This window comes from Miniopterus natalensis, chromosome 17, assembly GCF_054644295.1.
Source record: "Miniopterus natalensis isolate mMinNat1 chromosome 17, mMinNat1.hap1, whole genome shotgun sequence".
Classification (NCBI taxonomy): Eukaryota; Metazoa; Chordata; class Mammalia; order Chiroptera; family Miniopteridae; genus Miniopterus; species Miniopterus natalensis.
In genome coordinates, this window is record NC_142097.1 from 18,576,945 (window position 1) to 18,594,189 (window position 17,245).

Sequence of the window (17,245 nt, forward strand, 5' to 3'; positions counted from 1 at the left end):
CGGAGGGGAGGAAAATAGGGAATTTTAAAAAAAAAAAATATTTTATTTATTGATTTCAGAGAGAGGAAGGGAGAGGGAGAGAGAGATAGAAGCATCAATGATGAGAGAGTCATTGATCGGCTGCCTCCTGCACGCCTCCCACTGGGGATCGAGCCCGAAACCCTGGCATGTGCCCTGACCGGGAATCGAACCTCGATCTCCTGGATCATAGGCTGATGCTCAACCACTGAGCCACGCCAACCAGGCAAAATAGAGAATCTTTGGACGGGGTTGATCTGCTGAGGCTTTAAGCCAGATTTTAAAGGTGAGAGACAGCAGAATCCAGGAGGGGGAAAGGACACTGCAGAGGGAGGCTCATTCCACCAGCCTGGTCTCAATGCAGATCCTCCCCAGCTACCTTCCCCCTCACAGGGCTTCAAACCCCTGTGCCCTGTGCTGGTTCACCTGGCCAGCCCTCTCTGAACTCCTGCCTTCAGGTTTAGCTTTATGTCCACTGCTGGGCCCACAGTCCCAGGAATATGTTGATAGTCCCCACCCCAGCTACCATGGACAGCCACCCAGACAGTGCGGTGTGATCTGGGGTTGGGAAGACTATGCCTCTAGGACATCTCCCCATAGTCAAGGTCTGGAATGTGGTCGTGGAGGGCAGGTGGGAGGCTACAAAGGCCTCAGGAAGATGGAAGTCAGCAAGGCTGTCTCTAATCTCCGGGAGCCAGGCTGACTGCTGGATGAGGCAGCCAGGGCGCTACTGTGTCACCCTCAGGCTGCCAAGGGTAGGGTCAGTCCTTAGGCTGGGCTCTACAGCCAGTCCCTGGGCTCCCCAAGCATTACAGGTCCCTTGAAGGCACTCAGGAGTGGGGACCTTTCACACACACAGCTTTGGGTTCTGGTTCTGGGGAAGTCAGCAGGGCCTGCCCACCTCTTCCCAAACTAGTGTTTATGAGAATGCTAAGTCCTACTCATCCTTCAGTTCTGACTCAGATACCACCTCCTCCAGGAAGTGCTCCCTGACCACCCCCAGACCAGGTTGGGCTCCATCCTGTGTGTTCCTACAGCAGTCTTGACTCTGAACCACGATTGCTGGTTACTTACCTGTCTTGAGCACCACTGTATCCCCTGTGTCTGGCACTGTGCCTGACACTTAGTAGTTGCTCAGGCAATTGTGATGTATGGATGAGAGATGGGTGGATGGGAAGAAGATATAGTGACTATATGAATACTGGCTCAGGAGCCCTACTGGGTTTGAACTTGATGGGTTCTTAAAGCTCTCTGTGCTTTGGTTGCCACATCTAGTAGATTGGGAGTAACAGGTAGACTAGTTGTATCAAATGAACCAACATGTGAAGTGCTTAGAACAACCCCTGACACAGAAGTGAATATTGCTTCTCGTGACCTATTATAGAAAGGTGGGATTAGCCTGGTTAGTCTCAGGATTTCGCTGCCTGGGAAATGGATCAGGGCTCCCCTGAAACCTGGTTCTGACCCTGTCCCCCCATCCTGTTTCCTGTGCAGATGAGCAACAAGCGGTCCAACAGCTTCCGCCAGGCCATCCTGCAGGGGAACCGCAGGCTCTGCAGCAAGGCCCTGCTGGAGGAGAAAGGGCTGAACCTGTCCCAGCGGCTGATCCGCCACGTGGCCTACGAGACCCTGCCCCGCGAGATTGACCGGAAGTGGTACTACGACAGCTACACCTGCTGCCCCCCGCCCTGGTTCATGATCACGGTCACGCTGCTGGAGGCAAGGACCGGGGTGGGGAAGGGGCCGCTCGGCCTCGGCACAGCCGGGACCTAGAGGGTGTCTGAGATCGCGAGGGGAAGGGCAGCATCTTCTCCACCAAAAGGCCATGGTTGAGGAGCCGGTAGCAGTTGTCATTGCAAGTCAGGCCCTGTTACGGGGCCTGCAGTGTTGTCATGTTTCCTGGACCCTAAAGATATCCCAAAAATTATTACTTCAAGCAATATTCCCTGCAGCAGAATCCCCATATGACCACCCCACCGAAACAACAGTAACAAAAACAATGTAATAAGTTCACTGATTTGGGGGAGTTCCTCGGATTAACTCATTACAACCAATTTATTTTAGTTTCTTTCCAAGTAATGTCATTTGCCCCCCGGGCCTCCAACAGGAACAGGCAGGCCTGCCTCCTGAGCCAGAGAGTGGAACACAAAGGCCTCACGCAAGTACGTGCGGGAGGGAGTGTTTATGAACAGGTGAATGTGGGCTTCAGAGACTTTGAAAGAACACTCTCCCCTTAGGGAATCATTCAGACCTATTGTTATTCTGAAAGTCTCCCTCCTTTTGTATGCAACAGAATCCAAAGGCACCCCTTACTTTTTTTTATAGGTTTTTATTGATTTAATTATTTTTATTTTTTGAATCCACATCTGAGGATATTTTTTCTATTGCTTTTTCAGAGAGTGGAAGGCAGAGAGAGAGAAACATCGATGAGAGAGAGAGACATTGATTGGTTGTCTCCCTCACTCGCGCGCTTACTGGGGGCCAGGGATCGAGCCTGCAGCTGAGGTACGTGCCCTTGGCCAGAGTCAAACCCAAGACCCTTCAGTCTGCAGTCCGACGCTCTAACCACTGAGCCAAACTGGCTAGGGCGGATTTTATTGATTTCAGAGAGAGAAGAAGGGGGGGGGGGAGAGAGAGACATCAATTGGGTGCCTCCCACGTGCCCCCTACCAGGGATCAAACCTGAAACCTGGGTATGTGTCCTGACCCTGAATCAAACTGGCGACCTTTCGGTGCATGGGATGGCGCTCAACCAACTGAGCCACACTGGCCAGTGCCCATGTGTGAGGAACTCTGAATTTTGTTGGCTGTTCAACCTCAGAACCCATGGACCCCCAAACCCCAGCTCTGGAATGGATGCTCGGCTTCCCTTCGGTGTTTTATAACCTCTGCTGTTTCTCTTCCAGAGCCACGGGCCTCATTACCACCCCTGCGTATGTTCTTATAAAGTTCCTAATCAAACGGCAGGATCGTTAAGCTTCATGGCATTCTTCTTTTTTCCTAAATGAGAATAGCTGGTCTGCAGGCCAAGGCGCCTCTGTTGTTAAGGCTTCATCCAAGTACACGTTGAAGTTGCGATTTTTCTGAGATATTCTTGGACTCCTCCAAATGCTTACTGTGTTGGTCTATTTATTAACTTCTATTTGAGGACCAATAATAACGAGCTGCCTTGGAAGCTGTATTTGTTGCCAGGCCACCCGCATCCTGTTAGGTGGACAGAACAGCTCCCCAGAGAGCCCAGGAGAGTCCAGCTGCTGGGGGGCCTGAGCCATTCCAGGCTCAGCCCAGGAAGTCCTAACTTAACACTAATTGCAACTGCCTTCACGGATTGCAGGCCAGGCACCCAGCAGGTCTTCGTGTATTTTATCTCTTTCAAGCCTCTTGACCACCCTGGTTGTGTAGGCATTCACATCCCTATTTCCAGATAGGGAAACCGGGAACAAAAACATTCAATTAATGTATTCGAAGTTATCCAGAGAAGTCAGATTTTGTGTCTAGATTGGTTCCAAATTTGTAACTCAAACTACCAATCTAGAAGAAAATGTTGAAATAACTGTTTCAAAGTCCCTGTACAAAAGCCCAAGGTTTTTGTTTTACATACAGTTCTAGAAACCAGGTTTTCTGATTCCACAACAGAGAGAAAATAGAAGGGACCCACTACTGGTTGGAATACCTGGTCAGCAACCTGCTGACAACCTGGCATCTGGGAAAGAACAAAACAAAATTTAGAAGCATACCTGAGCCTGGGCTGGTGTGGCTCAGTTGGGCGTCGGCTGGTACACCAAAGGTTGCTGGTTCGATTCCTGGCCAGGGCACATCCTTAAAAGATTGTACACATACCCTGATGAGGAACACAGGGACATGAATGACACATTTTAGAAAGAGTTCCAGAAAAAAAGGACTTTTTTAGGGCTTAAATAAGTATGTTTCAGTCATTTGCAAAGTTTACTTTCGTGGGGTGCTGGTAAGGATGCAGAAAAATTGGGACCCTGTGCACTCACTGTTGGAGTATAAAATGGTGCAGCCGCTATGGGAAATAGTACGGTGGTTTCTCAGAAAATCACACATCGGATTGCCACATGGCCCAGCAATTTCACTTCTGTGTATACACCCAAAATCATTGAAAGCAGGGACTCAGGGAGATACTTGTACACCCATGTTTGTAACGCACTATTCACAGGCGTTAAAATGTGGAAGCAACCCAGGTGTTCATCAGCAGGTGAGAGAGAAGCAGAATGTGGTTTATAGATACAATGGAATGTCACTCATCCTTAGAAAAGGAAGGTCAATTTGGCCTAATCGACCACAGGGCTGAACCTTGGTGACATTATGCTAAGTTATATAAGCCAATCGAGGTACCTAGAGTAGCCAAATTCAGAGACAGAAAGTGGGATGGTGGTTGCCAGAGACTGGGGGAAAGAGAATGGGAAGCTGACATTTAATGGGTTACTAGTTTCAATTTTGCAAGATGAAAACCAACTTCTGTGGGTGGGTGGTGGTGATGGTTGCCTAACAATTTAAATGTATTTCATGCCCACTGAGCTGCATGCTTAAAACTGACTTAGATGGTAAATCGCATAGTGTATGTATTTTACCATAATTTTTTAAAAGTCGACTTATGTAGAATTGCCTTATCCCCCAAATGGGTATGTGAATTGTTATTGGAATTAAAGTTTACAATCCTCCAAACCCTTCCTGCTTAGCACCAAGTAAGCGTGGGCAGAGATCATGTGACCATGTCGTGAACATCTAACACAAAATAATCCAACAGAAGTGGTGTAAGAGCTGGTTGAAGGCTCGGCTGAGTGCCGGCCGTAGGGGTGGGGTGTCCCTCATTCTCTGAGAAGGAAAGATGACAACTTCCAGTAAGGGTTCCGGATGTTAGTGCCAGAGGGGTTCCCAGGCAGCTTTGCACTTAGTAACAGGCCCTCTCCATCCTGTGCTTTTGTCCAGGTTGCCTTTTTCCTCTACAATGGAGTGTCACTGGATCAGTTTGTGCTGCAGGTGACGCATCCTCGGTACCTGCAGAACTCCCTGGTTTACCACCCCCAGCTGCGAGCGCAGGCTTGGCGCTACTTGACGTACATCTTCATGCATGCGGGGTGAGTACCCGCCGCCTTGCGCTCTATCAGGAGTCCCTATGGAGAAATAACTGGCCCTCATAGCCTGGATGGAAGTAGATATATTTTTAAAAATATTTTTATTCATTTCAGAGGGAAGGGAAAGGGAGAGAGAGATAGAAACATCAATAACGAGAGAGTCATTAACCGGCTGCCTCCTGCACGCCCCAACTGGGGATCGAGCCCGAAACCCAGGCATGTGCCCTGACCAGGAATCGAACTGTGATCTCCTGGATCCTAGGTCGATGCTCAACCACTGAGCCACACCGGCCAGGCGGAAATATATTTTTTAGTTTATCTCTCGGGACACAGGATTGGAGGTGGCTTCTTGAAACTCATCTAATACCAAAATACATGAGTTATTGAGAGTGTATGGGAAAGGGAAAATGGAGGAAAATGCTCAGACCCCACAGTGAAATCAGCACAAACCTCCATAGCATGTGAGTCTATGCACTTGCTAGAGGTGGGTTACCACCTGAGCTTCCTAGTGGCCAAAGCATAAAGGGAAATGTGATCAGCTACCAAGTGTCATTGTCCATAAGCTGTACGTGTGTGAGTGCCCCCATCAGTGAAATGCAGCACAGATTTATTGAAACTGCCTTCCTCCCAAAGTGTTCTCCATACGTGGTGAAAGTCTTCTTGAGGAATTTTGGCAATACTTACGGTTCTGTTTACAGAGCCCTGTGGCCTTGTTAGGGCTGGAGTGCAGTCAGTTCTCACTGGTCCCTCTTACCCCGTGATAAGGCAGGTGACCGACTACCCAGGTCCAGTCCCTTGAGGAGCACTCTCTTGGCTGGAGACCATTTTTATATAGTAGAAGTGCTGAGTTGGAAAAGCAGTGTCCCTGGACACCAGACCTCTATGCTGTCTTTTACAGCCTTTCCAGGGAGAGAGGCGAAGGAGCTCACTGTTAGCCTAGGGAAGCTCTAGGGAGTGCCTGTCCCTGGGGTTGGAAATGGGAAGAGTATCTCTCTGGCCCCCGAGACTCCATCATTCTCGTTCCTCAGGAGAAAGACCTACAGTGGCCGAGAGGGAGCCCCACTGTGAGCCTCTCTTCCTGCTGAGCCTCTAAAGCAGCACAAAGGACAACTCCTAATGGGCTGCAGCTGCTGGGGAGGAGTTGGGGTGAGGAGGCATTCTGATGGTTGCCAGTGATGCCTCCACCCTGAGCCAGAGGGAACTATTGGCACAGGCTGTTTGCCTTGCCTGCTGTGTCCCAGGCTTTGATCTCCCAGGGTTAAGGAGCAGAGTGAGGGAGGCATGTCACGTGTCAGTCTTCTCCCGAGTCAAGATCTAGAGACAACAGGAACCGGGGACTTCCCTGGCCAGGCTGCCCAAGCCTGTGGCTGCACATGAGTTGGGTCTGCCTGCCTTATTTGCAGGACTGCCCTTTGGCCTTCCCCGATCCCTTGGGGCAAGGAAGGAGAATGGACAGTGTCTCCAAGGCCTCCAAGTCCATTCACTGCCTTTGAGAGCTGAAAGGCCAGAGTGGCCAGAGTACAGATGCTCTCAGCTGAGGCCATGGGCGGGGGGGGGGGGGGGGTCTCAGGCCTTTCTCTGGCCATTCTCTCTGCTGAAGCTGTGCCTGCCAGAGAGCCCTGGGAGGATTCTCCCAGCCTCTGACTTGGAGGGAGGGGCTCTTGACTGGTGCTGCAGTAACCAGGAGATAGGGACAGCTGGCCAGCATCTAGGGAAAGCCCAGCAGAGTGACCTATTACTCAGGGACACGCTCTGGGCCGGTGAATTCAGAAGTCACTGTGGTAGAGAAGAAAGAAGTTGGATTGGGAAGCAGGAGCTCTAGGTCCCTCTCACCTGGCCTCTCTTGGTCTCAAGTTCTAGGCTGTAAACCAAGGAGACAGGGCCAGAAAACCTCCGAGGTCTCTCTGTCTATGAGTCTGACACTACCCCCAGCTCCTTTTCAATAATTTTTTCTGACATTTCTAATGTAGAATCCTTTGGCTGGCACAGTAGGGGGCTGGGAAGCTAGAAGATTCCAGGCATGGTGGGAATTCGGGACAGGGCCCGACCTGAGACATGCGCTACCTCCCAGCCGCCCTCCTGGGTCAGCGGGTGCCCACGTGCCCTGCATGCAGCAGACCAGGCCACATCCAGACCTCTTGTTACATGCTCTGTTGCCCTATAACTTGAGCATCCCCAGAGAGCCATCCAGCTGCTGAAGGCTCGGTTTATATGAGATAATGGATATTAAAGAGCTTTGTAAGTTTGAAAGCACACATCAGTGTAATAATAGTAATGTTACCATATTTTCTAGTAACATATGTACTCAGCTAGACACCATTTAGCAATAAGATTTGGTCACATGATAGCATAAAAAGGAAGGCATTCTCAGGGCAAGGAACCCGACCCTCAGAGTTTCAGGTAGAAAGGGTCCCTTCCATACAAGGAAGGAGAACCCTCCCCTGTGAGATTTTAAGTGATAACTGAATGATTAAGCTCTAAGAGTTATCTTTAATGTTTGCACTTGTTTTGGAAACATCTTTCTTTAAATATCAGTAGTTCTTACAGATACAGTAGCAAGTCAGCATGCCCTTGTGACCTGGTGAATGGAGCAGGGCCTGTGCATCAGAGACCTGGGCTGTGCTACTAGCCTGGCCACTAACCAGCTGTGTGACTCTGAGCTAGTCAGTGGCCCTCTCTGAGCCTTGGCTTTTCATGTGTCAGCCAGTGGAGTCGCTGGATCTGACCACAGGTAGCATCTTTCACTGCGGCAAGTGCAGACACTGCCAGTTACCGCCCAGGCCCTGCACGTGTTCTTGTCTCAGATGGTGGGAATGGTATGGAAGGAACGCTCTTTCCAAGATGATCTGTCTCCTTTGTAGTTCCTGCCCACCCCCCATCCCAGACCATGAGCTCCTCAAAGGCAGGTATAGGGTCTCGTTCACTGCTGGATCCCCAGCATCTTGGCATAGTGTTAGTTGAATAAATGAATGGATGAGTAGATGAATGAATGGAGTGTGGTCTCTCTGTACAGGATAGAACACCTGGGACTCAACGTGGTGCTGCAGCTCCTGGTGGGGGTGCCCTTGGAGATGGTGCATGGAGCAACCCGCATTGGGCTTGTCTACGTGGCCGGTGTTGTGGCAGGTAGGCAGATGGGCCCTATGTCATTAGGAGAAACCTCCCCCGGGCAGCTGGGAATTCCCATGAGGTCAGGCAAGCCCACGATTTCAGGGGACCCAGGACCCTCATCACCAAAGCTCCAGGCAAATCTCCCCACCTCCCTGGGGAGGCTAGAAAGGGGACTGCCACCCAGAGAGGGAGGCATGTGATGGCAAAGGAGAGTAGAGCGCAGGATTTTGAACAGGCAGACTGACCAGACTTTCAGTTTTTGTACCACCATGTCGTAGCTGTGTGAGCTTGAGGAGATTCCGTAACCCCTCTTGGCCCCGTTAAGCGTTAAGAGGGAACTAATAAGATCTGCCTGCAGGGCGTTAGGATGGTGGAGTGAGGTGACAAATGGAGTAACAGTGTTACATAAACTGTGCTGGGGCACAGTGAGATCCCTGTGAGGACATTCAAGGTTTGGGTGAATCCAGGTACCTCCCTGGCCAGGCCAGTACCGGTACCCAAAGGGAGACTTTGCCTCTGCCCAGCTGGCCACTGGCCCCTTGATTGACTTCACTGCTGATGGGAGAGAATCTGGCTTAAAAGGTAGCAAACATTCATGCCAGCTGGGGGACTCTGGGGCCCCCCTGACTCAGCTCACGTGGCAGGTGATCGTGGCCTTAAGCACAGGGGCAGCCAGACTGCCCCCTCCCCAGTGAGAGGTGAGGCGGGCTGGGGTGAGCTGGGGAGAGCAGAGCAGATTTGTGTAGGGAAAGTCTGCACCAGCCAGGCTTCTGAACAGAGAAATCTCTCTCATGATGTTTCCAACTTTATTGCTGGATTTTTTATAACAAGGTTTGCCGCCTCAGCTCTTCACCTTGACAGCTGTGCCCAAGGGAGCTTTGTGTGTATGTTTAAGTAAGATCTTAATCCTTTCTGAGCAGCATTAAACTTGTCATCAGGAGAGTGGGGCCCCATCAGCCTTGTAAACAACAGGCAGGCAGGGACCCTGGGAATAACTGAAGTGGCCTCAGGAATGGAAAAGGGAAGGGTCTCACCCCCACGGGGCAGGGCTGGTCTGCTAGTTTGTGAACCCTCAGCCTGGATATTGGTCCTGTGCGGCTCCTTCGTTCCTCTGTGTGTTGAGGTTTAAAATGTGGCCACCTTGGACAGCACCCACACCAGCTTGTCCCAGAATCCAGCACCTTCCACATCTTGAACAAAAGTCTAACGAGCATCTCTGTGTGCTAGACTTACTCAGCCACCCACACAGCCCTGAGTCTTGACATCTGGGGATTTATAGCCACATTTCCCATACCTAGTACTCAGAGCCCCAGATGGTTAATGGGGAGGAACAGGAAAGACACTCAAAACATTTGCAGTTAGTAGTCAATTAGATGGGAGTGCCAATAACCCAGAAGACAGAAATAAGATTCCGAATGACTCAGGCCCCACCAACACCAGACAACACACAGCAGGGAGACAGTGCAGGTATCTTCCCAGCGACGCCAGTGCAGAGCGGGACGGTGCACACACAGACTGAATACAAGGGTGTGGGCTGTCACAAAGCAACGATGTGTGCTATCTGTATGTCATGGCTCCGACTCAAGGGAACTCTCATCACATGTCATGCTACTCATCTCCAAGATTGAAGTGACTGATCTGCCTGCACCCCTCCCTCCCTCTCTGCTCAAAAAGGGACCCTTTCACTAGATGACTGGACAGCCAGTAATCAAGTGCCTGCCCTGTGCAGGCCATATTTTATGTAATGCTCACAAAAACTCCACGAGGCAGGTACTGTTACCCTTCACCTGTTACAGATACAGAAACCGAGGCTCAGAGAGCCTAAGTGACTTGCCCAAGAAGACATGGTCGGAAGGCAAGAGCTGAGCTCAAATCCAGGTTGTCTAACCCCACATGCTGTGCTCGAAACCACTACCATGTCACGAGAACCAAAAGGCAGGTTTCTCCATTGTGCAGATAATTTAATTGTCAGAAACCAAGGGAGGTCTTAATAGACATCGGGCCCTGCTCTTTAACTCCTGCCCAATGAAAATATTCCAAATCCAAGGCCGTCACGTTTTGTGACAGTGAGAGCTAGCTTCTGCCGAGCACAGCCAGGACCCCAGGCATGCGATAAAGGGGCTCTCTGCTCTATCCATCACAACCTTCCAGAGAGGCGGGCACTGTCACCCCCATGTTACTGGCACTTCAGAACCGTGAAATGACTCGTTCAGTTTCCAGACCCAGGGTGGAAACTCTTCCTCTGCCCTGTGCTTCTGACCAGTGTTGGAGGTCCATGTGTGTTTCACTTCTGGTTAACAATTAAATGGCTAACCATTTAAATATTTTAAAAACCAGTATCTCAAATGCTCTGCCAAGCTTTTATTATAGATTATATAGATTATAAGTCACGTGTGCAACCCCAGCGCCTAATGCAGGGTTTGGCCCATGTTAAGCAACAAATATTTGTGGAATAAATAAAAGAGTATATAAACAAATAAAGTCACATTGCTTAAAGGGAGATGTTCTGCCAATTTTTATTTGGATTTTTTTTTTAATGGCCAAGGGAGATATGGGAGAGCACCTGCTTTACATTTTCCAGGCTAAAATTATCCCAGCTGTGCATTATGGCAAAGTCACCAATTTATCTGTGTTCTGGCGTGCACCCAGGATTTGGGGGTGGAATTCATAGCCCTGACTAGACTTTGGTCTGATGCTGTGCAGAGGTGTGGTGTGTCTCTCCAGCTTGCCGCTCTCTCCCAGTCCTGTGCTCCCGTGGCATTAATGACCTCTGTGGAATTAATACTGGCCTTATTGAACTGTTTATCCGTGAGGTGGAATCCTGCCTGCTGAGGCTTCCTGCCCTGGGATGGCTTTGTTACTATATTGATATGCATACATGCCCACATTTGAAATTGATCTCTCCCAGTTCCTCTGGTCCAGGGCTAATCTGCAGTCACTTGGGGGAAGTCTGTACCACAAAGGGAGGGTAGGTGGGTCCAGATTGTTACCTTCAACATGCTAGAACCAGGATCTGAGCCTCACACCAAGATCTGAGGCCAAAACTCGAATTATTGAATTTCTCATCTGAAAGGGACCTTTGATGTCCCCTCCAGTGGGTGGCAAACTTTGCTCCCCAGGCCCCACCCCCATTCAGCCAGAGCTGCTCTCCATGGGGTAGGATGTGGGTAAGGTTTCCTTTGAAAAAAGGGTTTCACTGCTCAAAAGTTGGAAAGCCTTAGAGCTTCTCATTTCACAGATGTGAAAACTGAAGCCCAAAGAATTCAGGGGCTGTGCCCACGGTCCCACAACTAGCCAGCCACGCCCCCACTCCATGCTTCTTCCACAATCCCAGGCTGACCTCTGGCCCTGGGGCCAGGATTCCGATCCATGGGCAGGGTGAGGGAAAGGTCAGTGTGTGGAGGCTGGACCCTGGGGGCTCCACGGTTGCCTGTGCTCCTGGTGGACCACACTGGGGAGGCCCAGGGAACAGAATCCGGGCCTGTTTGTAGGGACTTGTGCTGAGCAAAGTGGCCAGCCCAGGGAGGCTTTCTCTGTCCCAACTGTAATTAATGAGGCGCAGGCTGCTTGGACAGCCAGCCCTCTGCGCCCTGCAATGCAGCCTTCTCAGCCTGCACCCCAGGAGAGCGTGGGAATTCTTTGTCATGTAGATCCCACTGCCTGTCTGTTTGCCACATTGGGATTCCCCCCCCCCCCACTTCTATAAGGTTGACCCCGTGGCTAGGCAGTAAAAAAAAAAAAGTTATCTGACAATAGATCAATACCTAATTAAAGCCTGAGGGAAGGCATGAAAGGGAGAGGAAAGATTTATAGTTGCCCTGGGAGGGCAGAAGGACATGGGAGTTCTCAGTTGATAGTTTGTTTTTTCCTGGGAAATTGCATCCCCCTTGAGACGCAGAATCTGTTGTGGGGATCTCTTCTTTGAAGGACCTCAGTGAACCGAGGAACCTTGCGGGAGGTGGGGTGGGTGGCGGGTATGTGGGGAGAAGGCAGATGATGTTACAGGGGCTCTCCGTGCCCAGGGTGTCAGATGCTCTGGTTCCTGGGCTTGGCTCAGCCACCTCCTACGTAGTGGACCCTCCACCCCTACGGAACCTGCAGAATTTGGCCTTCTGCCTGTCCCCCCTCTCTCCACCCTGGCAGCAGCTAATTGGCTCATGGGCCTGCGGGCATTTTCCAGGGGTGATTTCTGCACATTTACCCAGGCCAGCTACCTCTCATCCTCCCAGCCCTGGGCTCTACCTCCCAGTTATTTTTAGTCTCCCATGTCCTTCCCTGGAAGCCAAAGCATTGATCACACTCAAATGAGACCAGAACAATACATTTCCCATCTCTTCTCTGCCCGGCTTTCCTCCTAGGACAAAAGTTTGTCATCCCGGGGACCAAGAGTCTATACCCTTCTTTTCCCCAGAGGGTATGACACCATCTCTTTTCTCGCTTCCTGGGGACTTTTCAAGGGCATTTTTTTTTTTCCTCCAGAGAAACCCCATCTGCTCTGGAAACCCTGTTTCCTTTTGTGATCTCATGGCTGGAGGAAGGTTGGAGGTGATCTAAGCGGGTTTCTAGATGCTGTTGAGCAGAGAGAGTGAGGTAAAGGGTGGAGGTTGACTTCGGTCCCAGGTGGAGGACTGGCTGCTATCAAGGCTAAGAGCACAGGCTTTGCGACAAGCAGACCTGGACTCCAGTGCAGGTTCTGGTTCTCCCCACCAGGTGACTCTGGGCTCAGTCTCTTCGCCTCTGCCACGAGGCTATTAGCACCATCCTCAAAGGGCTGTCTAAGAGTTCAAGGGCAGAAAGATGTAAAATGCTTGGCCAGTGTCTGACACACGGTGCCCCGTAAGTGGGACCTGATTCTGCAGTAACTACTCCTGTAATTTTTGTTATTGCTCCAGAACCCTGAGGTGGCACACTGGAAGGCAGAGTTTGGATTGAGAGACAGATGTTCACTTTCTGTCTCTTATTGAGTCTTTGTTTCTCAACGGTAAAAGGAGAAGTTGGAATCAAATGGTTCTTTCAGCCATACAGTAATCCTTAGGGAGCTCCAAGGCGACATGGGATCAAGGAGGGAAGAGAAGGAGCCCTTCGCTCTGGGGTCTTCCCCGAAAGGCTGCAGCATCTGAAGGTCTGAGGCGGGACTGGGGAGCCGCCTCCCGCATTCTTGAATTCTCGCTCTCTCTCTGCCCCAGGATCCTTGGCGGTGTCTGTGGCTGACATGACTGCGCCGGTCGTGGGCTCCTCTGGAGGGGTGTATGCACTCGTCTCTGCCCACCTGGCCAACATCGTGATGGTGAGCACCCCAGGCCCCAGCATGCCTTCCGGGGCCTCCCCCCACCTGTCCCTAGGCCCAGGTGTTAACTGGTTGGAGCAGGGTTTGGGATCCCCACCCATGCTCCAGCCCAGGCCCAGCAAGCGCCGGGCAGACCGAGCTGGTAGCACAGTTCACAGACGCTCCTCACCCTCTGCAGGCCCATTGCAAATGAGGCCCCCCCCCCCCCCCCCCCCGTATACGATTCATATTTTCTCCGTCCATGGCTTTGCCGAGAACTGGCCCGTCTCCCTGTCTCACCTCTTTCCCACTTTAGAAAGTGTTAAAATTCTTGACCACTAGCACACATCCTAATTGTAATTCATTATTTGTCATAGACTGTTAACAATACAGGGCCCTTAGAGGTCATAGCACCAAAATTCTCAAGTTAAGAAGAAGGTTCTGAGACGTTAAGTGATTTGTCTAAAGCCACAGTCAGCTTTGTGGCAAAATCAGGACTTGAAACCACATCTCCTGAAAACCATGCTAGTGTCGTTCCACGTCAGCCTGGCCCGGTGGCGGAGCACCGCCATCCCAGTTCTCACGCTCTGCTTTGCCTCTTCCTGAAAGGCCATATAGTTTAATGGTTAGGAGTGTGAACTATGGAGCCAGAAAGCCTAGATCTGAATCCCAGCCACTCACTTCCCAAAGGGTGACCTTGGGAAAATGACTTAACTGCTTTGTGCCTCAGTTTCTACATCTGTGAAATGGGATGATATGTGAGATTAATCGTCCCGAAGTGAAAATAACCAGTTGGTATAAGCATTAATTCCCTGACCCTCGCAGAAGAGACCAGGGTAGAAAGTAGAATCATCTGACAGTTTCAGAGGAGGCCAAGGGAGACTGCTTCCTTGTTTTGGACGCAGTCTGAAGTTGGAGGCCTAAGGAGGAGTCCCTGGTAGATAATGCCACTAATTTTGGTGAATGAGGAATGAATGAATGAACAATGTCCAGAAAGGGCATAGCTTCTCTTCGGGGTCCTCCTGCCCTTGCCTCCCCCCTCCATCCCTATCTCCACCACGTGGTAGGTGTGAGTACTCACTTACAACAGTTTTGGGAGTTCCCAAATCCTCCCGTTTCATCTTGGTTATTGCCACTCTCGCCCACGTATGTTACACACGTGCGCACGCACACACACAGCTTGGTCTGCTGAGAACCTGGAGCGCGGTGCCACCTCACATGGCCCTCTTAAATGGGTCACTCTGTATCAGTGCCACCGCTTTCCCCAGACACAGCTTTTCCTCTGAATTCTGCCTCCTCCACTCCCCCCTCCCCCTGCCCCAATTCCTCCTGTAGGGGAAGGAAATGCTAACCACCCCCCTCCTTCCCCCTCCAAGATGCGTGCGTGCGGAAGGGGGTGAGCAGGCACCACTCAGAGAACAGGGGAAGGAGAAACAAACAGGAGTTCATGAAGATGCCCGTCTCCAGCCCTTCCCCCTGCCTGGGAAACAGCCCTGAGGCCCCGAGGCCCCATGGCGAGGGCAGACCACCCGAGAGCTGAGAGCCGAGGACCCAGGGGTAGGGCAGGGGGTTGAGCGGGGAGGTGTGAAAGCGGTTTTGTTCCAGCTCACGCTTCCTTCTGGCAAGTAGCCCATGCCTGTGGCGGTGGAGATGAGCAGCCCTGTCCCAGGGCCCGTCGCCTTTCCAGAAGGACATGGTTCGGCTCGGCTCTCCCCGGCCAGCGGGGAGCTTTGCAGTCCCCAGAGCGTGACATGCAGAAGCCTTTCCCTAGAATGGTGTGAGGGGCTTATTTGACAGTGAAAAGATCTCATTTTCTCATTTAAAGAGGTTGATTTCCTTTCGTCAAGAGGCCACCTTTACCGGAATGAGCTCAGGGACCTGCAATTCAGAGACGCGTTGGGTCCAACTAAATGAAATTGGCGTTTCTGTGGGTCAAAAGCACTTAAACATTGGCAGTTTCATGTGGTTCAGCCAAATAATATACCATTGATTTTAATTCCGAAATGAAGATTGGCCTGTGTATGTGTACACAGTCAAACACCTTGTCAGAACAGAAAGGGGAAAAAGCATGGACTTGAACGACAGAAAATGTGGATTTGAGTATGAGCGTCACCGTGTAATAGCGGTGAGTTCCTTAACTTTTCAAGGCCTCAGCTCTCTCACCTGTAATCCCTCCTTCACAAGATAGTTGTGAGAAAGACATGAAAACATAGATAAGAAAATGCTTCCCATATGGCAAGTCACCGTATAACTGGGAGATCCTGTGTGTGCGCTTGTGTGTGTTTATATATTTTTGTATACATATCATTTTTTTTATAAGTTCTGCCTGTATCTGTACAGAGGAAAATTAGAAAATGTGCCCTTTTTGCTTTAGATACATAAGGGAAAAGTGTTTGACCTTTGTGTTCTCAGGACTGCCTGTTTAAATGAGAGATTCCACCTTAAATCAAAGTATGTCATATTTTCCATAAAAACACTGAGTTTTAGAAAGCTTGCAGTTTACACCCAGGGATCAAAGCTCAGGAACCATTTCAACAAAAGATCTGGATGGCATAAAAGACCCACAATCAAGGCTTCTTATTTTAAACACAGGAAGCATAAAGATACACATAATTGAATAATTTATTAATTGCCTTTTGCTGGGGCCCCTAGGCCAGAGTTCCATTTTTAAATAAGCCAGGTATTTACTCACGCTCTGTTCCATATGATAGGTGTTTTCCTTAAATGATGAAGATCTGAATTTTCGCAAATTGAACCATATTGTCAAAGCACAAGACAACATTGTTGTCTGAATGACACCAAAAAATTTCTCAAAGGCTCACTTTATTATGTAGAAATCTTTTTGTAGAACAAATAATCACCCCCTAATTTATGTGTCATGCTTTCCCATTTCCTGTTGAAGTCATTGAATGAGAAACTGTTTCTACCCGGGATATGGAAGGGAAGCTCACTGCCCGGGTGTCAGCCTCTGAGCCCTTAACTGGTTGGGTGAGCACGACGCCTAGGGGACTGGCCCCTGCCTTGTTTGCCCGAGGTGAGTTACCATCTCACCCTACAGGGCTCTTGGAGAGAATGAAATTATAGGGCCTGCCAAAGATTTGTGTTCCCCAGGGGCCTGCAGGCTTTTCAGCGTTTATAGCAGCAGCAGTGCCGGCCGTGTGTGAGATGTTTTTTCTTCTCTCCTGTTGTTTAACTTTACTCATTTTATTAGAGGGAATTATGGGTCCGGAAAAAGAGGCAGCTGGTGGGAAGGGGTGACTTTTTAGTTTAATTCCTCCGCTGCTGGGAGTCTGGTCGTTTATTGACATTTGCTCAGCTTTGGGGGCAGCCGGGGCAGCCAGCAGGGACAAACAGCAGACAGACAACATGACCCTGTCCCAGAAGGGTGGACTGGGAGTCCTTTCAATCTCGCCATTAATTCACTGTGTATGACCTTGAACTAGGCCTCCTGGAGCCTCCGTTTCTTCTTCTCTAAGGTGCGGGACAGAGGGTGTTGCTGGATCGGCTTGGCAGACGCCAGTGCCTTCGGGGGCCAGGCAGGTATTGTAAATGAAGCTGGCCTGGGGCGCGCTGTGGCGAGCTGGAGCTCCTGGCTCCACCCAGAGTCATTGGGGTTCAGAAGTTTTAAAGCTGTTGTGCAGGGCGGACTCACCATCTTTGCCTCAGCTAGATACTAGTATCAAACACATGGTGCTTACCACGTGACAGGCAGTGTTCTTTGTGCTTTCCACGTGTTAACTCATTTCACCTG

The 17,245-nt window shown here is 50.4% G+C and overlaps 1 protein-coding gene across 1 annotated transcript in view; it reads left to right on the plus strand.

Moving 5' to 3' along the window:
• Nucleotides 1–17,245, plus strand: part of RHBDL3 (rhomboid like 3) — a 44,377-nt gene that overhangs the window by 17,887 nt on the left and 9,245 nt on the right. The window contains exons 4-7 of the mRNA XM_087826040.1: nt 1,513–1,737; nt 4,972–5,120; nt 8,131–8,243; nt 13,415–13,515. Of these exons, the coding sequence (XP_087682166.1) occupies nt 1,513–1,737; nt 4,972–5,120; nt 8,131–8,243; nt 13,415–13,515 (588 nt within the window). The remainder of the gene's footprint in view (nt 1–1,512; nt 1,738–4,971; nt 5,121–8,130; nt 8,244–13,414; nt 13,516–17,245) is intronic.